This window comes from Panthera pardus, unplaced genomic scaffold (genome assembly GCF_024362965.1).
Source record: "Panthera pardus isolate Hobbes unplaced genomic scaffold, ASM2436296v1 HiC_scaffold_25, whole genome shotgun sequence".
In the NCBI taxonomy this organism is placed as follows: domain Eukaryota; kingdom Metazoa; phylum Chordata; class Mammalia; order Carnivora; family Felidae; genus Panthera; species Panthera pardus.
The window spans coordinates 26,297,464-26,323,019 of NW_026526821.1; the positions used below are offsets into that span (position 1 = coordinate 26,297,464).

At 53.2% G+C, this 25,556-nt stretch overlaps 1 protein-coding gene across 2 annotated transcripts in view; it reads left to right on the top strand.

Annotated features, from left to right (window-relative positions):
- Positions 1-25,556, top strand: part of NOL4L (nucleolar protein 4 like) — a 123,607-nt gene that overhangs the window by 46,736 nt on the left and 51,315 nt on the right. The window contains exons 1-4 of one of the 2 annotated variants that reach the window (XM_019458817.2): positions 1,307-1,384; positions 3,533-3,688; positions 9,410-9,521; positions 17,740-17,849. In XM_019458817.2, the coding sequence (XP_019314362.2) occupies positions 1,322-1,384; positions 3,533-3,688; positions 9,410-9,521; positions 17,740-17,849 (441 nt within the window). In that variant the 5' untranslated portion in view covers positions 1,307-1,321. Of the gene's footprint in view, positions 1-1,306; positions 1,385-3,532; positions 3,689-9,409; positions 9,522-17,739; positions 17,850-25,556 lie in introns of those variants that run through there. The other variant, XM_019458816.2, reaches the window with a different exon arrangement.

Below are 25,556 nucleotides of genomic sequence, written 5' to 3' on the forward strand. Positions count from 1 at the left end.
TTACAAGCCCTTTCCTTTCCCGTGTACATCTCTGCAGTTGAGAGAGACCAGTTATAGGACCCAGGTTTGAACATCAGGGGAGATCACAATAGATTTTTAAAGCGGGAGCTACTGAAAATGATCCCTGAAGAGTTTCTTTGGGGCAATTTTGTAGTCACATTGGACCAGGTACAAAGCTGTTGGGTACTCGTGTCTGCCTTAGAATGGGGGTGAAAGGCTGGGACAGAGATGGGCCAGGCACTGGGCAGTGAGGTTTGCTGTTTAATCTGGGTTGGTTAGTTACACCTTGACTTTCAGAAAATTTATTTTAAGTTTGTGTGACAGCCTTAGCATGTTACTTAGGAATTGCATAGGACTATGCATCTCCTCTGATGGTGGGTATTGCCTTGGGGGACCCGTGCTGTAACCTGAATGGATCAGAGGGACAGGACATAAGAGCAAATTCCTAAACACAAAATGTCCAAATTCAGTGGGTCCAGAGGGAAGAGATGAACATTTACAAGCCTATATGTGCCAGATGTCTGACATACACTCTTAGCCTAATCTTTGGAACAGCCAACAAGGACTTTCTAGGCCCATTTTACAGGTGAGGAAACTGAGTTTCAGGAGGTCAAGAAGTGGGGTGCCTGACTGGCTCAGTTGGTGGAGCATGCAACTCTTGATCTCAGGGTTGTGAGTTCAAGCCCCACATTGGGTGTAGAGATTACTTAAAATTAAAAAAAAAAAGAAAAAAAAAGGTCAAGAAGGAACCTGCCCAAGGTCACCAAGCTGGTTAGGGGACACTTTCCATTTCACTTACCTGAAATACTGTCTTTCATCAGATTATTTTCTTTCTACATTCCTTCCCACCAAATTTTATCTCCATTTTCCAGAGGTGTCTACATTCTTGCTTGAAATGGTTTTACAAGCAGAGAGGTCTATTCACTTTTAAGCAGCTAAGCCCCTCATTATGCCTCTAGATTCAGATTATCAAAATGTTGTGGAACTACCCACCTCATTATACTTTTTTTAATATACTTTTTTTCTATTAAAGCTTAGCAGACATATAGAAAAGTACACAGATTGTAAAGTTTAGATTAATGGCTCTTTACAAACCAAACACACCTGTAAAACTACCACCCAGCTCAAGAAATAGAAACCCAGTTATATTTTTATTCTTATGATCCTTTTGTTAGTTTTTGCCAACATGAACCTCTGGTTAGAAGGATATTATTACTGGACTGTCATAATATTTGTCTCATCCAACTCTGTCACAGCAGTATTTGAAGATCCCCAAAATGCTGGGTAGTTACAAGTCAGCTAATGATCAAGTTTGTCACTGATGAGCCCCGTTTACAGATGGCCCAGGACGTCAGAGGGGACTTCAGATACCCCCAGGAAAGAGGTAACGGTAACTCCTGAGAGAGTTTAAGAAAAGAAGAGTCATGGAATTTTACAGCTCAGCTCATAAGTGAAGCTCAGGGAGGCTGAAGAGTTTGCCCACAATCTCACAGCAAGGAAGCAGGACCAGCAGGCAGCTCCTCCTACACACACACACACACACACACACACACACCACACACCACACACCAGATGCATGCTATCTGAGAAGTCCCCATTGAAATGGATCCTGACTAGGAAGGAAGCCATTGGCAAGAGGAGCTGTACAGGGCCAATAGGGTCACCACCCAGGGTCACCACCCACGGATGCTGCCCACTGGCTGTAGGATTTGGCACCCTCCACTCCAGATACCCATCTGCTCTCAAGTGGGCCACTGGCAAAGAGACAGCCCTATTTGCCCATCATGGCATATTGGGAAAGTTGCTGGACAAAACCAAGCCCCGTCTGTGGCCAGAATGTTCTGTGAGCAAGTGTCCCATTTAGCACCGCCTCTGTTTTCCTTGGACTGCAAAGACCGAGGTCTTAAACCAGCTCTGCCACTTACTAGGCACCATACCACAGGCAGGTCCTGACCCCAACAACCTCCCAGGCTTGTCACAATGTTCAGCCCTATCATAGCTAGGGGAAACTAGCTATGGAAACTAGCTAAGGAAACGACAAAGCCCTTCTTAATTATAGTATTTGTGTAGCAGTTCCTATGGGCTGGGCTTGCTGCTAAGTGTTCCACACGCATCTCAGTTCTTCCTCTCTGTAGCTCATAGGAAAGGTGCTTCTGTTATCCCCCTTTTCTAGATAAAGGAGCTGAGGATTAGAGAAGCAAAATAACGGCTGAGGGTCACACAGCCACTTCGATGATGGGCCGCAAACTGAGGAAGCGTATGTCTCAACTACCCTGCCTGGCTGCTGCTTATAGTCAGTCAGGCGTTCGGTTATTTACTGAGCCTAGTATGTGTCCGGCATTGTTCTAGGTGCTAGGGAGACAGGCAAGAGCCAAGAGATGAAGTGCACATCCTCATAGAGCTGATGTTCTTGAGCCGTGAGCAAGATCCTTTAGGAAAGAATTCTCTGGGAGATTTGTGTTTTGGACAGTTTTAGAGACTATCCTATCTCCTTTTCCCCCATCTTCCCCCTACACACACACACACACACACACACACACACACACACCTGGTTGCTCTTAATCTGTGAAGCTCCCCAGAGCTCTCCAGGTCTCCCCATAGGGAGATGATGGCTAAGAGCCGGGTGTCCCCGAGCATGTGTGTATCCTGTGCCCTATGAATAAAGACCTCACTCTGCAGTCTGCTCCCTTATGGACCCGGCCACACACCACCCCCCCCCAGCCTCATGCCCTACAGTTTCCTGGTTCCCTCCCATCCCTGCTGGTGGGAGACAGCAGGTGTCTGCCCAGCAGCAGGACCCCCTTCTCAATCCTGGCACACCTTTTCAGGACCAGCTGACAGCACCCCTGCCAGCCTTGTAAGAGGCTCAGGGGCCCACGGCCACCTTGCTCATGAGGCCCCGCCACCTCCACGTGGCCTTGTGTCTGTTATTCTCTGTATCTCCACACACAAAGAGCCTGGGTCTGCTGCCGGCGCTCAGCTGCTGGAGTGGGGAGGGCCGGCAGCGGTGAAAAGCTTTTCAGAAAGGCCAGGGTGGAGGCAGGAGTCACCCAGGTGATCCGAGCCATTCCCCTGGGACCCCAGCCCAGGACCACAGTGAAAGGTTACTGCTAATTGGCGAGCTCCTGATGGGGCTGCATCTATTTAGCACCCCCCCCCTCCCCAGAGACTTCCAGGATGGTCTTGGCACAGCATGTGATTCGAGAGCTCCCCGCCTGAGTCTGGCACAATCTGTCTGAAATTGTGAACATGGAGCCTCTTGGTTTTTTAATTTGTATTTTCGTTGTTGTCGTTCTCTTCCCATTGTTTCTGGTAGATTTGGTAGCAGCAGCCGCCCTGACTCTGGTGCCCCTGTCTCTAGGGCTCTTTCGGCAGGCTCCTTCCACCCCCAACCCTCCAGACCTACCTCTGGAGGCCTTGCGGGTCAGGGAGCAGCGCCGTCCCTGCCCCCGACCCGTTGCCAGGCCTCAGGGCCCAGCTCTCACCCTGCCATCATCCCTGACACTAACACAGCTTGTCCACCCTGTCGCAGGGGGCAGATGGCCTGTCGGAGCCGGAGGGCATCTCTCTGAAGCGGGTCGCTGTGGTGGAAGATTTCTTTGACATCATCTACTCGATGCATGTGGAGAGCTCAGCGGAGCCAGGCAAAGCCCCCAAGCACGCTGGGCAGAAGAAAACCTACCGAGCGGTGAGATTTCTGTCTCTGGGCCTCTGTGGGCAGCCCCAGGCCTTGGCAGGAGGCCATGGGCTCCGCACATGTTGGGCGGGGGCGGGGCAGGGAGCTGAGGCGTGATGAAACGGCCTTTGGGGACCCAGGGGGGCACAGGGCAAGGGCATGGCAGCCAGAGATGGCTCAAGGGGGGCGAGGGGGTGGGTTCTGTGGTCTGAGCACAAAGGAGAGGCAGGTTGAAGGGAGCGAGGGAGGGAAGGAGAGGGACGAGGGCAGGAGCAAAGCCCTCTTCCTGGTTTCTGCTTCACTCATTCCCCTCCCCACCTCCCACCCCAGCCCCTTGCAGCCTGTTCTGGGACTGTGGGGGTAGGGGTGCCTAGATAATAATAATCGAAAGAGCAAATGCTTCCATGGCATTTACTGTGTGCTAGGCCTGCCCTAAATGCTTCCTGTGTGAGTTCGTCCGGTCCTCCACCACCCTGTGAAGTCAGTACAACAAGTTCCCCAGGGGAAGTCTGAGGACCTGGTCCCTACCTTTGAGGGAACAAGAACCCTGAGGGCATTCAGCAAAGGCACCTCCAGAACCCTTACGTTCATATTATTGCTAAGCCAGCGAGGGCTTCATGGAGAAGATGGTGCATAAGCTGGCATTCTAAGCTTGGGTAGGCAGAAGGGAGCAGAGATGGTGATCTAGGGCTAGGAAACGTCACACATGGGGAGGTGTGGGAGACAGTGGCTAGAGAAGGAGGAGCCTGCCTGCCTTCTGGTCCCGTCCCCCTGTTGACTGCCATTGCCACGGATCATGCACAGCTCTGAACCCAAGACCCACCACTAAACCAGTAAAGCCAAACACTATACGTTCATTCAAGCCTCAGAGCAATTTTGTGATGGAGGCACTATGGTCCCATTTTGCAGTTAAGGAAACCAAGACCCAAAGAGTTGATCTACAGTCACACAGCACTTATGTGACAGACAGCTGGTGTTCTCATGCCCCCTGTGTGTCAACTTTCTCTCTGGCTTCTTACCTGCCCCTCTGTAACTGGACTTCCCCACCCAAGGCAGCTGTGAACTCCACCCCTACCCCAAATTCTTCATATAAATAGCCTTGGACTGCTGTGGAGGTAGCCTGTATAAGTCTATAATTTTCCTATAAGGCCTGAGTTCTGAGGGTGTTCCCACCAGAGGGTCATAGATGAAGGGAGGGACAGCCAAGCCAGGGCCTTTGTGGGCCCCTTGGTATTACTGAGACCCAACACATTTTCTAAGCATTAAATTTGTCAGTGCTGGGCAGTTTGCGTGTGCCAGGCTCTGCACTCAGCAGTTTCCTGTGCACCAGCTCTCTGAGCCTTCACTCGTACAAAGAGTGTGTATGTATACATACATATGTGATGGAGATCATGTATATATATGTGTGTATACACACACACACACACACACAGACATATGTATATGTTAATGTTACCTCCATTTTACAGATGAGGAAAATGAGGCTTAGAGGGACACATAACCTGCCTTGAGGTCACCCCTCTGATGCTTGGAGGCAGGCAGCTGGACCCAGAGCCTGTGCCCTGACCGGTACACATCCTGCCTCTCCACAAACCCCCCCTGTGCAGCTAGTAAGCCCCAAGACTTGTTGTGGTCAAGGTAAATGGGCTTGGGCCAGCCAGACCATGTGACTTCCCTGGTCCCCTTCGTGTCTAGCACCAAGCCTCACCCACAGGCACTCCCTGGGTATTTACGAAGGCTGGGTCTGCGGCCTCCATGCTGTAGAGAGGGCTGGGCTGGGCTGGTTCCGCCAGCCTCTGTGTCCCTGGGCCCTGTGTCCAGCCCTTTGCTCTGCACTTCCTGGCTTCCCGTCCATATGCCCGCCGCGTGCCCCACTTCCCGCTGCCCAGCCTGGAGCTGGCACATGACTGGCAGTGGGCCAGCTGGGCTGTGCACAGAGCTGGAATTTCAGCAGCAGGGCCAAGGCTGAGTGGAGCAGGCCAGGGCCCTCCTGCAGCGGGTGTGAAGGCCAAGGGGGCTGCTGCACCTCCCTCCCCACCGTGTGCCTCCTCTCCCTTCCCCCTCCTCTTCCCCATCTGTCACCCTTCTCTTGCCACCCTTTCCTTTTTGGGGGGTGGGGGTGGTGCCTGGATGCTTTTGTCCCCCTGCTTTTCATCTGCTCCCATTTTCCTCAACCCAAGCGTAGCTCTTCAGTCCCATCCATGCCAGGGAAAGAGCCCCCAAGGAAACTCTGTGCTGACGACTGCAGAGAGGCACAGCCTGGCACAGTGGGGTTTACATCAGGCCCCCGGCTGAGGGTTTTTTGGACCTGTCTCTGTGTGTTTTGCCAAACCTGAATCCTGGGACTTACTTGCCATCTCTAGGGCACCGGAGACCTTCCAGATTCTTATAGGCCTGGGGTGCCTGCAGGAAGCAGGGGGCTGGAAGGGAGATGGGCAGACTTGTTCAAGGGTATTGAAGGAGGCACATTATTCTGTGGGAAAAAGAAGCTTCTAGCACCTACCACTATCCAGCAATAGATCAGAGAGGGCAGGTAATGAGCTTTCTGAAACTGAAGGTATATGAGCCAGGGATAGATGGCCATTTAAATGGATAATGCAGGGGATTCCCATTTTGGAAGAGAAGCTCCTGCCTTATGCTGCCTCTGATGCAGTGTGACCAGAGGATCCAGAGGCTTCGCAGGGGGACTTGCCTATGCCAGGGTCTGGGGAGGGTTCCAAGTGGTGCTACAGAGTTCTCTGAGCCCACATAGAGGACTGGGCCTCTTTCAAGGGGGCTTTTCTGGTGTCCGCACCCATCTGGGTTGGAGCAAACTCTTTGCTTCCTTCCTCTCTCCCAGGGTGCTGGTAAGCTAGATCAAGCTACGGAGTCCGGATCTGGCTGCCCTGACCACTCTGGAGGTGGGGCCAGATGTGGTCAGCAGCTGCTCCAGGCCCACCGCGTGCTAATCCACCGCAGGGCAGTGGCACGATCTTGTAAAGTGGTGCAAATCCCCCCAGTTGGCCTCATCTGTCCTTGCCGGCCCCTGAGCTGGGGAGCGAAATGGGGCCTTACAAGTCAACGACTCTGCAAATAGCTTCTGCTCTCCCTGCCAGTGAAATCTCCTTTTTACCATGAGGGAAAACGTAAAAGGCAAATGCACTTACGGGTCTCAGTGTCCAGGCAGGAAGCCCTGAAAGCAAGGCAGCAGCAGGCAGCCGAGGGAAGCTGGGTGGGGACAGTGGTCCTGGGCTCCCCTCCTTAAACACAGCAGCTCCATCTCTATCTGTTTCACACGTTGGCCTTCAGCATAAGAGACTACTTCCAGAACTGTGTCCGGAGCTCTAAAACTATCTGAAAACCACCACCCTATTGACTAGAGCATGAGCTAGGATTGTCTTCCTCTCTTCAGCTCATCCCGAGTCCTGTGGCCTTGGGCATCCATGCTGTAGAACAGAAATGGATGTCCCATTTCTCACGTGGACAAGCCAGGAGAGTGAACCAAAAGATGCCCGGAGGAGGCCGAAGGCCACACATTGCCCCCTCCTCCATGCCAGCCCCTACAGCAGCGTGGAGCTGGGCTAGACGCTGCACCTCACTGACTCCCCATGGAGCACTTAGTGAGGCTGCAGACATTCCAGCCACCCAGAGCAGGGCTCCCTCCTGGCCCTCAGATGGCTCCAAGGACTCCTCACCTATACTTCTTGGGTCCACCCCAGCCACCCCCGTGTGGGACCCAGGTCCAGAAGGTGTGCGCCCCGTGCCCCCTGGCCAGCTTTGCGTACGGCTGGGGTCCCTGCCGAGGCCAAGGGAGCTGCGGCCACCATCCTGGCCCCTGGGCTGGGCCCTCCTTGGGAAGTATCCCTGAGCCCTCGGTGGGTCAGGTGCAGCCAGGCCGGGAGGGCTCTCCTTGAGTGCTGGGAAAATGATTTCTCTGCCCAGCGGCGGGTGAGCTCTGTATAGTGAATCGTGCTGTCCCTCTGGAACTTTCCTCCTTTCTCAGCAGACTATGACCCTCCTCCCCCAAGCCCTCAGCTCACCTCTCCTAGGTCTGACCTGGGATATCACCCCTTCTGTTGCGGCACCTCGGAGGTCACCTGTTTGCCCGACTCAGCCACACCCCCCTCTTTGTCCAGCAGGTGCCCTTCCCTCTTGCCCGTTTCCTCCTGCAGCCGGCAGCCCTTCAGTGGGGCCCACCCCTCCCAACCCTGAAGGCCTGAGAGGTGCACACCACCCACCACCCATAAGACTTCCAGGCAGGTGGGGCTGAGAATGAAGATGTCCACGTGTATGGCAGGAAGGCCCCCATCCCGCAGCCCTGAGACCGGAGGAGGATGGGCTGCGTGCCCTCCCATCCACTGGCTCCAATCAGAGAGCTGGGGTTTGCCCTTGTCCCTGACCTCCAGAGGAAGGCAATCAGACAGGGAATTTGGAAGGGAGATAACTCATCAAGGAGACTGCCTGCTCTGCAGAGCATCAAATCAGCTGAGAAATAACAATTGTGTCACCAAAATTAACTCTGCGTTTGCAGCCGGCCACCGAGCAGGAGTAGCCCCCGAGGTCCACAGGCCAGCTGAGCAGGGGGCACGGCCTGGCCCCCGTGCTGGGACCCTGCCCCCCCCCCCAGCCCCATCCGTTCTGCCCTACCCTACTCCGCCTCCTGATCGCCACAGAGATGGGACAGGGTGCTCGTGCACCTCCAAGCAGCAGACCTGGTGCGGTCCTGGAGAGCAGTCCCCACCCCCTGAGGGCTGACCAGAGCCCTCCGCCAACTTTCCCCGCTGGGCTGCGGCGAGGAGGGAGGAATGCTGGGGTGATGCTGCCCCTTAGTGGAGAGGAGCGGAAGGGCTCCGGCTCTGGGAAACGTGCGAACACCAGCGGCTGGGCAGCTACCGGCCTCAGCCAAGGGAACCTGGGCCTAAGAGGCGGCCAAACCAGGGCCAGTCCATTTCCCAAAACCCAGAGCGAGAGGAGATGGCCTGGGCTTCTGGGACTGCACCCACTTCTCCACTCCCCTGCCCAGCCTGTTTCTTGTATTCCCTCCCATCTATTCCAACTTCCTTCCCACACCTGCTTTCTCCTCCCTGGCTAGGGGAGGCCCTCTGGAGGCAACTATGGAGGACAGGCTTTTGGTCCAGCACTGCCTCTAAAGAGCTGTGTGACCTTGGGCAAGTCGGTTTACCTCTCTGGGCCTTGTGACCTCACCTGGAACATAGGGGTCATTGGCAGCCCAGTCTGAAAAACCTGATCCCTTGGCATCAGACTTTCACAGCTCTCTCTAAAAATGTTCTTGATCTGTGAGTTATTGCAGGAAGAGCTTATAGAACCTTGGGCTCTGTTCATAGGCCCGGAGCCAGTAGCTTTGTAAGTGGGTCTCCGTTTACCCATCTCTAAGAACGGAAATTTTTCCTCCTCCCCTAGAGCAATGCTTGTAAGCTAATTTTTCAGTAGCAACAATAAAATGCTCTGAGAGGAGTATTACTTATTAAAACATAGGTTAGATAATGTTTACGTGTTTTGCTTTCTCAGTTTTTAAGCTCCTTTATTCAAAATTTTAGAACAAATGGTTTTCCGTAAGAGTCCTCACTCATTTCCATGGCTAAGAATTGAGGGCACCTGCCACCTGCTCCTCGAATCCCTTCCCTTCCCGGCAAGGGCCAACCACCTGCCACCTGAGCACTGACCTCGGTGACCTGGTGATCAAGTGACCTCCCCCTGGGTCCATATGATGAGCAAACCTCCTCTCTCCCCCAGATTGCAGAGACCTATGCCTTCCTTCCGCGAGAAGCCGTGACTCGATTCCTGATGAGCTGCACAGAGTGTCAGAAGAGGATGCACTTTAATTCCAATGGCCTGGAGCCCAAAGGTAGGGGAGAAGGCAGGCATGCTGGTGCCTTGGGGGAGGTTGTGCAGGGAAAGGCCCTCCCACCAGCAGGGCCTGCCCTTTGCTGGCACAGACAGAAAAGTGCATGGCCAGCAGTTGTCTCAATTCCCAGAGGCCAGTGTGGGTCCATGCCTAGAGAACTTCGCTGTTGGTTTGGTTGGGGGTTTTTTGGGGTTTTTTTTTCAGCTTAAAAAAAATGTCAGGTTTTATTTAAAAAACCAATGGTATATTCCTACCTCCTTTTAAGACCCTCTTCTCCCACTGAGGTTCCTGGTGGCAATGATCACCTCGCCCTAGTCCCTGAGCACCTTAATACTTGCCACCCAAGCCTCACTCTGGGCAGTGTCCTCATGGGTCTGGTCTCACCATCATGACTGCGAGCTCTCTGAAGACAGGAGCACCCCCCTCACCACGGGTACCTCTATACCCTGTAGCCCCACACCTACCAGTAGTCGGTCCTCCCTCAGTGTTTATTCCCTCGCTGTGAACATCCAGGAAATCTGTGGGAATTACCTCGAATGTAAATGCCCAGAGCACTTGTGACCAGGCAAAGTTGGTTCCTTGGGCCAGTGTCCATGCTCTCCAGCTCTGCCCTGCCCCCTGAGATGCAGCAAGGACCCCCATTTCAGTCCCCCTCAGCCCCTCACCCTGAGCACGCCCAGAGGCCTCCGGCAAGCCTGGCGCCCATTTGTTCGCAGGTGGCTTTGGCACAGCAAGGTGGGCCGATACATGTGGCCGGTGTGACTGTAACTCTGCCCTGAGAAATGGTGCTCAGGTGGGCGATTTATCAGGGCTTCTAGGCTGCTCCTGGGCATCAGGTCTGTAAAGGTTGCTGAAGTCAGTGGGCGTTTTGCCTGAGGATGGGAACAGACTCAGCCTGAAGGGCAGGCTGTTCACTTTGGGTGGTACTCAAGTGGCACCCCCCATTTCTGGGGAAGGAAAAATCAACAACAAAGCTCAAGCAAAGTAGATGACAACAAAGAAATTAGAGCCTAGGTATCAAGTGTTTTGGGGTTTTCTCACTTTGGTGATCTCTGCTGACTCACCAAATCCAGAGGCCTTCCTGTCCATGGGGTTGCTAGGCCATGGCTGCTTCACCAGGCACATTGGGTAGCTTCTAAAGTATGGGGGACAGGAACAAGTGTGGTTAATGCCTCACAAACGCTGGGTTCCTGGTTTAAGAGCAGAGCCCCCAAGACCACACTGGGTGGGTCTGAATCTCTGCCAGTCAGCAGCTATGCATCCTAAACAAGTGACTTCGTCTCTCTGAGCCTCAGTTTCCTCATCTGTGAAGTGGAGTGAATCATGGGACCTACGTCAGGGGGCTAAGGTTGGAGAGTTAATCCCTGTACCCCGGCACACGGCTGCCGCACAAGAGGAGGGAACCGTGGTGGTTGTAGCTATTATGGTAATGCGCATGCCTCAGAGGCCCCCGCCCCACTGGGCCTGGCCCTGGCTGAGTGGCTGCAGCCTTGGGCCAGGGCAGTGTCTGGTCCCTGCAAATAGGCCAGGAGGGCTTTCCCTGCCACACCCCTACCCTGTCAGGGTCTGAGTCCCAGGGGCACGTGCCCTGGTGGTGGCTGCCTGTCCCCTCCTGTTCTGGCCTAATTGTTTCCATAGCAACTGGCGGAGTCACACTGAAGCACTAGCCTAGGGGAACAGAGGCCAGGCCAAGAGGGACTGCATTTGTGGGCCGCTCCGGGGTGTCTGCAGCCTCCCTCTGTTCTGGTCCCTTGCTCTCTGCCGGTGTGGAGGACGTCCCTCACCCCCCGCCCCCCAACTCCTCAGTGAAAGCTGCAAGGTCTCGTCTCCAGGCTGCAGCTCCGCTTCTCCTCATCTGTGGGCTTCGGCATGGCCAGCGCGGCCAAGAGGGCGATGCTGAGCACAGCGGCAGCCGGTTTCTTCTCCAGGCTGCCACCATCAGGCCCCCACCCCCAGGGAGGAGGAGGGAGGAGAGTGATGGGAGGGAGGTGGAGAAGGAGAGGGAGAGGGGGAGAAAGAGAGAGAGAGAGAGAGAGAGAGAGAGAGAGAGAGAGAAAGAACGCGCGCGCGTACTCACGCCAGGAGGGAACCGCCTAGAATATAAACCAGCTCCGTGTGCTCTGTGCTGGAGCCTCCCTTCCCAGGGGTGTGCTCCAGGCAGGACGGAGCACAGGAGGCGTAAAGCTGCGTGGTACCCATCCTTGCCGGTCCTCAGGCAGAATGCCACTTCTCTGCCCCCGGGAGAGGAGCTTCCCATGCAGGGAGAAGAGGAGACACTGAGGGAGCAGGAGACGGTGCGACCCACGGAAAAGCCTGGGCTGGGGGTCCAGCAGACCTGGGTGTGGTGCCTGGTCCCTGTTGTATGTCCTGTGGCAGGCTGGGGACCTCCCTGCTCCTAACAGCTTGTATGATCCTACGAGGTATCCATCCCACCTTGCCGCTAAGAAAACGAGGCACAGACAAGTGTCATGGTGAAATCAGTTGTCCAAGCCCTACCAGAAGGCAGGAGAACTTATTTTATCATCAGCAAGATGGGAGTAATGCCTCCCTCATGGAGCTGAATTAAAGGAGCCTATTCTGTAGGGCATCTGGTGTGGCAGGTACCTGGGGAACATCAGCCCGTTTCTCCCACCCTATTAGGTGTGTGCACCATGGTGTTGAGACACAAGAATGCCAATGTTCAGGTGGCCCCGCAGGGAGACCTCCGGTCAGTCAGCCTACCTAGGTGAGCACCCTGGGTCCACAACCTGGTCGCTAAGCAAAAGGGAAGAGCTTGGTTCTGGAAGCTGCCAGTGAAGAGCTCTGGAGTGGGAAAGGCTCCCCTGTCTGCTTAATGGCTAGAGGCATTAGCTGCCTGGGCCACCCTTGCCAGCTGGCAGGGCGTCCCTTCTCCTACCCCAGCTAAGAGCCCACAGCGCTGGTCTCCCGCAGTGCTGGCCTCCCTGGATGAAGCCATACTGCTCGCTCTTTCATAGGCGCCCCTGCCATGCCAGCCCTCCCCCCTCCCTCTCCTGCCCCAGGCCCCAGAGGCAGGCCTGGGTTCCTGTCCCAGGAAGGTGGGGCAGGAGGGGGACAGGGAACAGGATGGAGACTTCTCAAGGGGCTGTTGGGAAAACTCCTGGCTTCCTGGCCTCGTGTTAAAAAGAAAGAAAGGAAGCAAAGCAGCCTCCCCTGCTCAGCAGTTTGTCCCCGACAGAGCCTGGGGGCCTGGACCGTCCCCTGCCCTCCCCCCAACTCCAGGAGCACAAACAAAGGAGGCAGCTGAGGATCAGGAAGTCCAGGGATGGGAAATTCCAGGGCCTCCCGGCTCCACACTCCTTTTCCACCACCCCACAGCAAGTCCAGGCGGAGATGGGACAGAGTGAGAACCGGGTGTGCCCTCAGACCAGCCCTAGCTCCTGGGGAAAGGGCCTCTGGAGGCATGCTCCGGTTTTCTCCGATCCGATGTGGCAAAATATTATTTGCAAGGCAGCAAACTAGGAGTTAGCAGTGGGCAACCCAGTTACCTATTGAAGGGTCCCTGCCTTGGAGACAGAGTTGTCCACTCAGGTGGTGATTCATTCACAGCCAGGCCCAGACTCCTCTGTCTCAGTCCAACCCATCTCTGTCCCCCCCCCCCCCACTGGCATCCCTCCTTCCTTTCCTCCCTTCACATGACCCCATTGCAGCTCGTTCCTAGGCCCCTGCAGAGTCTTTCCAATGCTGGCCTGGTTGCTGGCTTGGCCTGGCCCAGTTCTCATACTCATTTGCTGTGTGACATGGGGAGGGTGCCTCATCTGTAAAATGGGCTGTTAATACTAGTACCCACCTCCTGGAGCAGGAGGGTCTTCGTGGAGCTCCTAACGGGTGCTGAGTAGCCATCAGCTAAGTGATTGAACATTGTTCAGATCCTCCCTCCACAAAGCTGTCTTGAACTACTCCAGAGCCTCTGAACTCTTCCTCCTCTGACCTCTAATGGGCTCCGCATCAGTCCCACCCCGCCGAGTACAGGGATTGTACCTACAGAGTCCCCCCTACCTTTCCCGCCAAAGGTACACACATCAGTGCTCCTCGAATACCTGTTGGCCTACTGATTCACTCCCCGGGGAAAGAGGCTTTCCATCACCTTTTGAGCCAGCCCCAGGCTTTGGGTCTCTGTTTCCAGATCCAAACACCCACACAGGCTGGCTGGTCTCGTGGCTCCTCTGGGCCCTCGTCACGCACGTATCCTTCAACATCCAGCCCTGCCTGGGAGAGCTCTTGCCACTGGCAGCTGAAGCCACAGGCCTCTCTGGACTGAGTTCTGTTCTGTAGGTGAAAGCTCAGGAGAATTGCCCGCGTTTGCTCTACGTGGAGGAGCGAGGGCCACTGCCTCCGCTGAAGCTTGCCTCGATTGATGCATGCCATTGGAGCCTAGCTGTGGAGGCCAGCACTTGGCTTGGCCTGGGTCAAGCCTCCGCATCACGGGTTATTCTCGAGGCCCATAAAGCCAGGGCTAGCTCCTGGGCGGGTGTCAGTTTTCCTTGGCAAAGCATGTTGAGACATTTCTTTGAGTGATTCCTCTGCTCCTCTCACCAGCAGCCTGCTGGATTATGGTGGCTCTGCGACCGTGGCGATCTCCTAACTCACCAGCGGTATTGCTAAGTGGCTTGAGCACGGCCACTGTGTGTTGACCCCAGCGGGAACTGACCTGTCTCAGCAGAGCCCAGGGAAGCCACTTGTAACCCATTCATGCGTCCACCTTAGCTTATGCCCATCCTGGCATTCGTCTGGCCTGTGAGCACGTGGCTCCACGGAGTTCCCGGAGCTACCACTGGCTTCTGCACCTCCCCTCTTTCCTACCAAGTTGATCCTCTTGATGTGAGCCACTTACCACCTCTGGAACTTCCTGGCTGGCAGAAACCCTGCCTGCCTTTCTCCTCACTGTGGTCCCACAGCCAGCTCCCTGGCATGTTTTCTCACCTGGAATGCCTCCCCGCTGCCCGCCAAGGTCCCGCCTCCCCGCCAGCACTCTCGCTTCTGGAGCCGCAGGCACGAGCATTCCACTGCACTTGGATCTCTGATGGATTTGTGCGTGCATGCTCAAGGCATCCGGGTTCCCCCCAGACGGGGCATCCTACCTCCTCTTCTTGAGCCCTCCTGGCTCACCTCTGGGCACTGGAAGTGGTTTCTGATCTGTGGACCTGCCGGGGACGGAACAGGCCAAGGAAAACCCCTTTCCCCTCCTCCCAAGAGTAACATCCTAGCCATTGGTTTTCTGTTTTCTTTCTTAAACCAAGCTGTACCCGGCTTTATTAGAGGTGCCTTCTCATAAGCAGCCATGGTATTTTAGGCAGGACATGGGTGACCATCAGGGAAAAAAACACAGTGCCTGGCCTCCCCGGATGGCCAAACACGGAGAGCTGCCGTGACACTCCATGAATTCTTCCCTTGCGGCTCTGACCAGTGATCTCCAGGACGAGGATGGCCCTGCTCATGCACCATGTTGTCTGGCAGCTTCTCACCAGACAACCATGTCTCTGAGGAAATGAAACGGAAATGGCAGAGTTCTCTGTCTGGAGACCCAGGATCAGAAAACAGGAACCATGGCTCTTTTGAGTGACACCCTCTCAATGTGGTTGCTCAAATGTCCGCCTCACATACGGCCTCCAACCCCGTCGCTGTGTGGGGGAGGGAGGTCCCAATGTGCTCCTGGGCTTAAAGAGGTCAAGTCTGGGTTGAGGGTGGGGCAGCAAGAAGAGGACTAACGGACGCTGAAACCGACTTCAGTCCCCTCGCCGTGCCAGTCGTCTGTGCGAAGGCGCCAACGTGCAGCGGTGTCAGAACCCTCTGCCACGGAACCAAGAGGAAGTGTCTACGGAAAGAAAGTGCAGCTCATTTTAAGCCAGTTTTCTGAGATACTCTATTAGTGATATTCACTTCTTCCTCAGAGAGCAAAGACCTTCCTCAAGGAGCACAAAAACCCCGAGTGCGACAACATGGCTTTAAAAAGCAAACCATAGTTGTGCATTTTTATAAACCTTGATGATATTCAAGCTGTGCCGTCACCAGAAGGATACCACCGCAAAATGACACCCGTCGGCCCCAGACCCAGTCTCCGTGGACCCCGTTCTCTGTTTCTGTCCTTGTCAAGGCAGGGACTCCCTTGTCCCCTTTGGGTAGCTTCACCCCCTTGTTTGCAGGGGCTTTTTTCTTTATTGTAAAATATAACATAAAACTTGTCATTTTAATAATTTTTAAGTGTACATTCAGTGGCATTAATGATATTCACACCACTCAGCCACCCTCACCACTGTGTGTTTCCAAAACGTTTTCACCACCCCAAACAGAAACCACGTGCCCATGAAGCAATAACTCCCATTCTCAACCCCCAGTCTCCAATAACCTGTGTTCAACCCTCTGTCTCAGTGACCGGGCCTGCTCTCGATAGTCCAGCTAAGTGGAATCCTAGCGTATTTGTCCTTGTGTGGCTGGCTTCTTTTACTCAGCATAGCGTCTCCAAGGTCGAAGGGACCTTCCTGGCCTGGGCCCTGGCTCCCGCATTCCTCCACCGAGGCCCCAGCACCCGCTTGCCCCTGAGCCCGTCTCTCCGGCACGATGGTGGTGGTGGCAGTGGTGGAGAGCAAGCTTTGGCAAGTCCACAAGTCGCTCCTGCTTCTCCTCCTTCTCCTCACACTGCTCAAATCCCAGCCCATGAACAGAACTGAACACCAGGGGGGACTTTGGGCCAAAGGCCTGGAGTCTTGGAGGCAGGAAGAGGAGGCCGGAGAACAGGTAACCAAGACTATGCCCCAGGCGGAGGGTGAAGCTGGGTCAAGTGACTAAATGACCAAAGGAGGCCCCGCTTTGTGTGAAAGGTCCCAGCAGGTGACTCCAGGGTTTTGAGACTGGTCATAGCAGGGGGCATCTGCAGAGAAAGCTGGAATGGGAAAAGGGGCAACGGGCTGGGCTCCCTTTCAGTCCTGCTCCCCGTCTTCCTTGACGTATTACTGTGCCATTTTAGTCTGTCCCTTATGACGCCCACGGTGGGGCCTCAGACGCAGAACACAGTGACTGGGCACCGTCCACTGCAGCAGCCTCTGCAGAAGGCATCTCAGCTGGAGATTTTAAGAGTTCTGGAACAGTCCTACCCTTCGGCCCCCAAATTCCATTTTTTGGAAAACAATTAGAAATACAGACCAATATTCATGAATAAAGATGTTCCCTGTAGTACTGTTTATAATAGCCTCCAATAGGAAACAACCTGAATGGCCAATCATAAGCAATGACTTGAGCAAGTTATGATAAAATAGTACACAGCCATAAAAACACTGTTTGCAAAGCAAAACAAGATTTTTGATGGTGGGGGAAATGACCGTGACAATGTTAAGTGGGAAAAAATGTTTTTAAGCAAACTATAATTTTCTGTATGCATTTTAATATCAAGTGCGTAAAGAAGAGAAGTCACAGAGAAAAAATAAACAGAAGCATATGTCAAGCTGCTCGGTGCAATTATTGGTTTTGGGTGGTTTTTTGGTTTTTGGTTTTTTTTGGCCTTTACATTTTTCCACATTTTGCAAATGCTTTACAAAAAGAACATGCGTGACTTTGATCTTCAGGACAAGAAAGCAATAAATGGGGGGAACAGAGCTCCTCTCCGTGTGATTAAGGAGGAACCAGAATTTGGGAGGGGGTAGTGGAGGCCTGGCCCAGACCTGTGAGCCATATGGTACCTGACAGTGCTTTTGGGGGACGCTGTCGGGGTGGGAGATGGGGTCAGGTGGTGGTGGCAGGTGTGCACCAGGAAGCTGGCTTAGACCAGAGCTGGAAACGAAAATGCCTTTGAGGGCCCGGCAAGTGTCATAATCAAGTAGTGAAAATGCGCATAGGAACCGGTAGGGACTGTGGCAAAATGGAGAGTTCACACGCTGGCTAAAGTGGCTGCTGCAAGGCTGCCCTGGTAGGTGGCCAGGTGGGAGCATGGGCCCTGTGTGACCAGACCTTCCAGCTTCCAAGGAAGCCAGATAGTCCCGATTTTTAGCATGTGAACACTTGCTAAACACCGGCACCTAACTGAACAATATTTTCAGGGCCTCACAGTCTGCGTCCACAGGCCAGATGTGGTAGGTGAGCCGCCAGCTTGTGAGCTCTGGCATGTTCCTTCCTCCTCCTTAGGCTCTGTGTGGGTGACAGGGTGTGGTGCCTGCCAGGGGGCCCCTGGCCCAGACTGAAAGTGGCTTCCTTTTGTTCTTCCTGCCAGAAAACGAACCTCCTTCTCCTCTGGTCTCCGGGATTATCGATTACAACATGCCCCTTACCTCCACGTACCTGAAGCAGATGAAGTTGCGAGTGATGAACTCCCAGGAACAGGTAAGGCACATGTCTCTCCTCTCTTCGTCCCGCCTGGAAGTGTCCCAACCTGTCTGGGTGCAGTTGGTCCTTTCTAGGATGTGGGGACCACAGCAGGTGTAAACACACTGGGAATCGAAGGGGACCGTACGTGGTTATCTGGTCCTTGCAGTCCAGGCTGAGGAGTGTGGGGGTGGAAAGAATGTGTTCTTAGTTAGGGATCTGCTGGGCAGACAGCCCTGCCAGGTCTTCAGTGAAACTCAGGAAGCTCATGCTTCACAGAACTTTCCCCAAGGGCAGGGGTGAAGGAGGGGGTGTGCATGAGCTGTAGACCTTGGCCCTTAGGTTGTTCTCTCTCTGCTTTTTGCCCTTTGTCTGCTGTGTCAGTCACCTCCTTTCCCCAGGGAGGCATGAGAGAGAAAGAGAGAGAGAAAGAGAGAGAGAGAGGTGCCCTGGCTGCTCACCTGTGGCCTCTCACTCTGGGGGCCCAGAGAGGCCAGAGGCCTTGGAGGGTGGCCCGGGTGAGATAAGGCCCTGGGCCCCCCTGGCTGTCCAAGACTCCCCAGCTGTGGATTGCCAAGTGTTGTCAGGCACCATGGAAACTGGCTCTGAAAAGAAAACTGCTCTTGCCAGCTTCCCCACACAGTCTACCTTCTAGCCCTTTGCAAAGCAAGTAGCATGACTGTCCTTCAAGGAAGGACTAGGTGAATGCCACCCCCTCCCTCCACCACTCCCTAAAATCAGAGTAATAATTTCTCACACAGCTTCACATCTTCTCATCTGTTGTGACGTATGAACCTACTAGACCTTTGAGGCCTCCCTAGGGGAATGGGTTCTTCCTCCCCACCCCCACCGAGAGTCTGACTTCCGGCCCTGGGTGCATGCTGTCCCGAGTACTGCTGGTCTCCTTGACAACCTGAGTGTGTGTACGCAGAGTGGGTGATGGCTCCACAGCCAGCTCCAAGGTGATGTAGCAGGATGTTTAGGTTGCATCTGGGGCCGTGGCACCCACTGGAGGATTTGAGCTGGCCTGCTTGAGCATGACCCATTCTGCCCTCCCCCAAGGAGGAGGGATGTCCTCCCAGCCCCGTACCATGCCCGGCCCATAAAGGTTGAACAAAATAAGCCTTGTTCTGGATGCTAGGGCTGTTTGTGTCTCTGTGCCTCCCGCATCTTCTCGCCTGACATAGTCTCCTCTATGATGGTTACATCCCTAAGAAGCTTCACGTACTCAAAAATAATGTCAGTGGGGGAAAGGATGTGGGGGTTTCTAACTCACAACGGTAAAATTGTTTCTGTGCAGGAATGCCAATAATATGGCAGTGTTTTTGTTAATAGTTACAGAATCTAAACACCACCATGCAGGTTCAGTGAGAGACCTCTGACTACGCTGAAGAGTAATTTCCTTTCCCGTAACCATCCACACAGTCATAAGCACCTGGCTTCTCTCACCTTCCTTTCACCATTCCCATCCGTCACCATGAAGCGCACAGCCACTCAAACAGCTGGCGGTCCAGCCTCGTGCCTCTTTCTTTCCCACAGAACGATGCTAGATTCAGATCGCCACCAGGACCAGTAGTGGTCAGGGTAGCCCCATTACTGGATGCTGTGCTATTTTGCTTCGTGATACGAATTCTTGCTATCTGTGGGGAATTACAACTATCGGCCAGGTGCATTTGCAAGGATTTAATCCTTCAGCAAATACTTATGGAGCCCCGCCCCGTGAGCTCATCTAGGGATGCTCACGTCTTCGGAGCTACCATTACTAGCCCTTCTTATGATTTGGGGGAAACAGACACTAATGAAAAAGAATCACACACAAGGGCCCAGCTCAGAGGAGGTAACGATAAATAATCGGAGGGAAAGATGAATCGGTTATCACAGGGCAGCTACGACAAGTGCCACACGGGAGGACACACAGTCCATGAGTACTCTTAGATGGGCATGAGGGGTGGACCGAGGCAGGGCTTTGCTTCAGAAAGGGGTGCTTGAGCTGAGGTGGAGGTCCGAAGGGAAGAGCTCCAGGCTAAGGAAACCGCTTGTGCCGAGGCCCTGTGGCTTGAGGGAGGACGGTGCCTCTGAGAACCTGAGAGGCTGATGTGGCCGGTGCAGGGAGTGTGAGGTATTCTGTTCCTGAAGAAAGAGGTGGAAGACACAAGTGTTGAGCAAAGAAGCACTTGGGTATCTGTGAATGAACCAAAGTTCATGAAACAAGATGGATAAAATACCCTGGTGAGGTTTGGGCCACTCACAAAGGAAAGGCGGGTTGTGGGAAGGTGTTTCTCTCCAGGGTGCTCTGAGAGTCCAGCTGGGACTGAAATTGACAGCAAGTGTCTCAGAGTCGACTCTGCCTTCCTCGCCTCCATTCCCAGTTTCCCAGGTGGGGGCCCTGGGACAGTATCCGCTCTTCTCCTGTCCCCTGTGCTGCAGGAGATCAAAGGTGTCGACCTTCCTTGCATACACCGGGCAGGAGAGGCAGCGTCCCTCCCCGAGCCTAGGGCTTGGCATCTGCTGGGCTCCAGCACTCTCCGCAGAGCGGTGAGCTCGCAAGGCCTCACTCGCTCAGGCCATCCCTGTTCTATGGCTGGGCACATGGTGAAACCAGAAATCGCATCGCTCATCAGATTATTTATCTGTAGGAGCAAGGAAGGGCCAAGGACCCAGAAGTCTTTGATTCTTCGGTTTGAGTTGGAACTAAAAATACGTTTATTGGAATTGGTAGGTTGTTCCCCGGGGGGAAGTGGGAGTCGGGCTCCCCTCGGGGCCAGTGAATGGCGTGCCGTGCGAACACGCAGCCAGGGGCCTGCCTCTGCCGCTGTCACGTCTCGTGTGCCGCCGCCGAGGCTCTGAAAGCGGCTTCATTCCCTGAAGCCTCCTCTGGCCCCGAAATGCTGACAGAGGGCCTAAGTGTTTGCAGGTCACTCCTACAGGCCCTACGGAAAATAAACCTAATTCTAATGTAACAGGAGCTGGATAAGTGATAATTTATTAATGCCAAACAAAACCCTCCATCTAAAAACTCCAGGTAAGAAAAATCCCAATAATTCATTTTTTCCAGCATTCGATATCCAGGAGACAAACAGTAAGGCAGGTAGAACATGTTGCCCTCACTTTGCTTCTAGCAGACAATGAACAGGTGGTGGGATTTACTTGCGAACTGGACAGAATCATGTTACTTGTCCAATTGTGTCAAATTAATATGCCGGGAAATGGGCCCTTCTCCACAGAGGATATTAGGTAATATGAAAATCTAATAACAATATTCACACAAAGGAAAAAGATTCTTCTTGAGGTCTGATTCAATGCAGCAAATATTAATGGTGTCCTCAACATGCAAGACATTTGGGGATCAGACACCAGCCTTCCAGGACCTCCATCCTAAGACACAGAACCTGGGAGCTATCATCGCAGGGGCCACATTGAGCTGAAAATAGGGGACTGTAGTCTGATAAAATCCTTTTTCCCCCTTGCTTGGGGAAACTCTAATAAAGACATAAAACTGAAATCACATTTTGTTGTACTGATGAAGAAAACGTTTTCTTATAGGGGGCGGGGTAGGAGGATCTCATAAGTTGCAGACTGTGTCTCGGAGAATGCTCTGTAGCATTCCGTCATAAGATGAGGTCTCAGGGAGACGTGCCACACTCACAGGACAAGTGCCATCCACAACGGCTGGCCTGGCACATCCCCCTTTAGGGCTGTGTGCAAGATGCACCGAAGAGGAGTGCTAGGGTCTCCTCTTTATGTGGCCGCTGGTTTCATACCTCTTTTTTTTTTTTTTAACATTTATTTTTGAGACGGAGAGAGACAGAGAATGAACAGGGGAGGGGCAGAGAGGGAGACACAGAATCGGAAGCAGGCTCCAGGCTCCGAGCCATCAGCCCAGAGCCCGACGTGGGGCTCGAACTCACACACCGCGAGATCGTGACCTGAGTTGAAGTCGGACGCTTAACCGACTGAGCCACCCAAGCACCCCCCTCTTTTTTTTTTAAGAAATGTTTTTTAATGTTTATTTATTTTTTGAGAGAGAGAGCACAAGGAGGGGAGGGACAAAGGGCAGAGGGCAGAGGATCCAAAGTGGGCTCTGTGCTGACAGCAGAGAGTCTAACGTGGGGCTCGAACTCACGAACCGTTAGATCATGACCTAAGCAGAAGTCAGACGCTTAACCGACTAAGCCACCCAGGTGTCCCCGTACTTCTTTTAATTACACAGGTAGCACCTGACCTCAGTAGTCAAAAGCAAAAGCATGGTGATAAAAATCACCACCATCCCACCACTCAAGTCACTGAGATTTTGGGGTCCAGCCTTCTAGACTGTTGAACAGAAAGGGGATTATCCTGCACAAACACCGTGCTTTGCTTTTCTTCTTTCAAAAAAAAAATTTTTTTAATGGTTATCTATTTTTGAGAGAGAGAGAGAAACAGAGTGCAAGTGGGGGAGGGGCAGAGAGAGAGGGAGACACAGAATCTGAAGCAGGCTCCAGGCTCTGAGCTGTCAGCACAGAGCTGATGGTGGGGACTTGAACCCACAAATCGCAAGATCATGACCTGAGCTGAAGTCAGACACTCAACCAACTGAGCCACCCAGGAGCAGGGTGGGTGGGTGCTTTACTTTTCTGATGCTGATTTTCCATGTTATCAGAGTCTCTTTACCCTCTTGGCCAAGATATTTCCCACCTACCAAATAAACTGGTTATATAATTTTCCTGCCATTCCCTCGCTCCTTCACCCATCCATCCACTCATCCATCCACCCATCCACCCATCCACCCACTCATCCATCCACTCACCCATCCATCCACCCAACCATCCATCCATCCTTCTGTCCATTGCACACTGTAGCCAGACATGGTTGTAGGCGCTAAGGGAACAGTGGTGAACAGAGGCGAGTCTATGCCCTGCTGGCTCTCAGAGTTCAGTGATAGAGATAAGGAAAACCCAAATCAACACTCTGGGGTTTTAGAGGAGGGACGGAGGAGGGACAAGGAAGTGAGCCAGGTGGATGCTATTGTAGGCACTGGGTTATTAATTTAGGCACTTGTTCTGTGTCCAGCACTTCACACTTTACCCTTTGCCCTCACAGCCCTGCAGGGTCCCATTATTCTCATTTTGCAGATTCCATAGCTCAGGCTCAGAAAGGGTCAGCACTTGCTCGAGGTCACACAACCACTGACATGAATGAAACTCAGATCTCCTCCATCCCTGAACCTGTGCACCTGCCAGAGCCCCAAGCCCTGCTTCTCTCCACACTTACTGGATGAGGATGTGCTCATTAGAATCTGAAGCAGGTGTGTCACCCATGGGGTTGGAGGGGGGAAAATGTCCTCGGCAGAGATTCTGGCAGAGCACGTCAAGGGTCTTTTGTTTGGCCTGGGAACTGGGATCTGCTTTAAATACATGATGCTTGGGGTGCCTGGGTGGCTCAGTCGGTTGGGCGGCCGACTTCGGCTCAGGTCATGATCTCGCGGTCCGTGAGTTCGAGCCCCGCGTCCGGCTCTGTGCTGACAGCTCGGAGCCTGGAGCCTGTTTCCCATTCTGTGTCTCCCTCTCTCTGACCCTCCCCCGTTCATGCTCTGTCTCTCTCTGTCTCAAAAATAAATAAACATTAAAAAAAATTTTGAAAAAAAAATAAATACATGATGCTTAAGGAAATATCACAAGAGGAATTTGGCAGGGGGCTGGGGTTGGGAGGATGGTTACCCCTACCTCGTGTATGCTCAGTTATCTGCGGGGGTATGTGTATAATTTGATATGCACATTACGGGTGATGTTATCCCGATCTTTTCTTAGATCCCAGTGTTTGACCCAAGACCCTATTATAGAAATCATGTCCCGATCTGGAAGGAGGGAGACAGATTGTATTCTTTCTTCTGACACATACTTCCATTTTATAGAAGTGGAGGCTGAGACCCCTGGACTATTTGTTTTTGTCGGTGGTGGTGGTTTCTGTTCTTGCTCTGTCCGGAGTGGGAAGGCTGTCAGACCTTCTTAGACCTCCCCTTCTCCAGTTCCTGGAGCTGTTCTAATGTCCTACTAATGGTTTTAATCATTCTCCCAGCAGCCGGTGTAGTGGTGCTGCTCCATTGTTTAAGCCCCAGTGACGGAAGCTCTTACTTGTCTCCGTTAACCTCTGCCTCCCTTTCTACTGCCTTTCTCCCGGCCCAGAGGGTGTGGGAGGACCTTGAAGGCCCCAGCAAACATGTGGGGCCTGGAAGGTCCACCGCCCCCTGAGTCTCCAGAGCTTGGGCCCTCATGCTCCTTGCAGCCGGCCTGTTGGAGCAGCACTGTTCTTAGCCAGGACGCCAGCCCCCCACCTATGCAAACACCCTAGAGGCAGGTTGACAGCACCAATTCCACCACCTACCAGCTATGTGACTTTGGGAAAATTGCTTCACTCTCTGTGCTTTATTACTCGAGAGTAGTAATAATACACCTAACTCATAGAGTTATTCCAAGAGGTAAATGATGCGAGGCAAGATCAGTGCTTAGCACAGCGCCTGGCACGTTAGAACTATGGAGTGACCTCTCCTGCTGTTAATGCACCTTGTGTTTAATAGACACAGTGGATGACCTTGTGCAAGAGACCAGGGCCGTAAAGTTGAATAAGAAGTATAGTTGTTCTCAAGGAACTCTTCTTAACAGACGGGACAACAGCCATGGAACTGTGACCCAGACAGAAAACAGAGGCCAGAAGGGGCCAGGAATCTGCCAGGTGGTTCAGGGGACATTCGCTTATTTTAAAATGAGATTCGGGCCTCTCATTGTAGCCCATCTGGCAAAGAGGGCCCAGGTGAGGGAAGCTGAGAGTCGACAGCTCTAGGAGACGCTGAGCTGGTGAAGGCCACAGCCAGTTTGGGGAAAGTAGGAGAAAGGAGACAGAGGAGGAGGAGGAGGCTCAGAGCATGGGTCTCTCTTGGCAGTGAGGCCACAGGAGAGCCCTTTCCTCAGCCAGCACTGGGGAGCGAGGCACGGATGGGGGCAGGAAGTGAGCACAGTCCAAGTGTGGAACTTTCTCAGGTCCCAACCTCCCTAAGTGCAGGAGAAAACAAGCCCACTCCAAAAAGTTCTCCACATTCACTTTGTTTTTTAATTGTGATAAAATATTTGTAATTTAAAGTCTGCCATTTTGACCATTTTTTTTAAGTTTATTTATTTATTTTTTTATTAATCCCTACACCCAGTGTGGGGCTCTAACTCACAACCTCGGCCAATATCAAGAGTTGCATGCTCTTTGGACTGAGCCAGGCAGGCGCTCTGCCATTTTAACCATTGTTTTTAAATTTTTAAAAATTTATTTATTTTAAGAGAGAGAGAGAGTATGTGTGTGTGAGTGGGGCAGGGACAGAGAGAGAGGGAAGAGAGAGAATCCCAAGCAGGCTCTGCACTGTCAGCACAGAGCCCGATGCCAGGTTTGAACTCACAAGCCATAAGATCATGACCTGGGCTGAAATCAAGGGTCAGACGCTCAACCGACTGACCCACCCAGGCAGCCCTAACCATTTTTTTAAGCTTATTTATTTATTTTGAGAGAGAGAGAGAGAGAGAGAGAAAGAGAGAGAGAGAGAGAGAGAGAGTGGGGGGAGGGGCAGTGAGAGAGGAGAGAGAGAATCCTAAGCAGGCTCCTCACTGCCAACACAGGGCCCAATGAGAGGCCTGAACTCGGGAACCACGAGATTATTACCTGAGCCGAAATCAAGAGTCAGACACTTAACCAACTAAGTCACCCAGG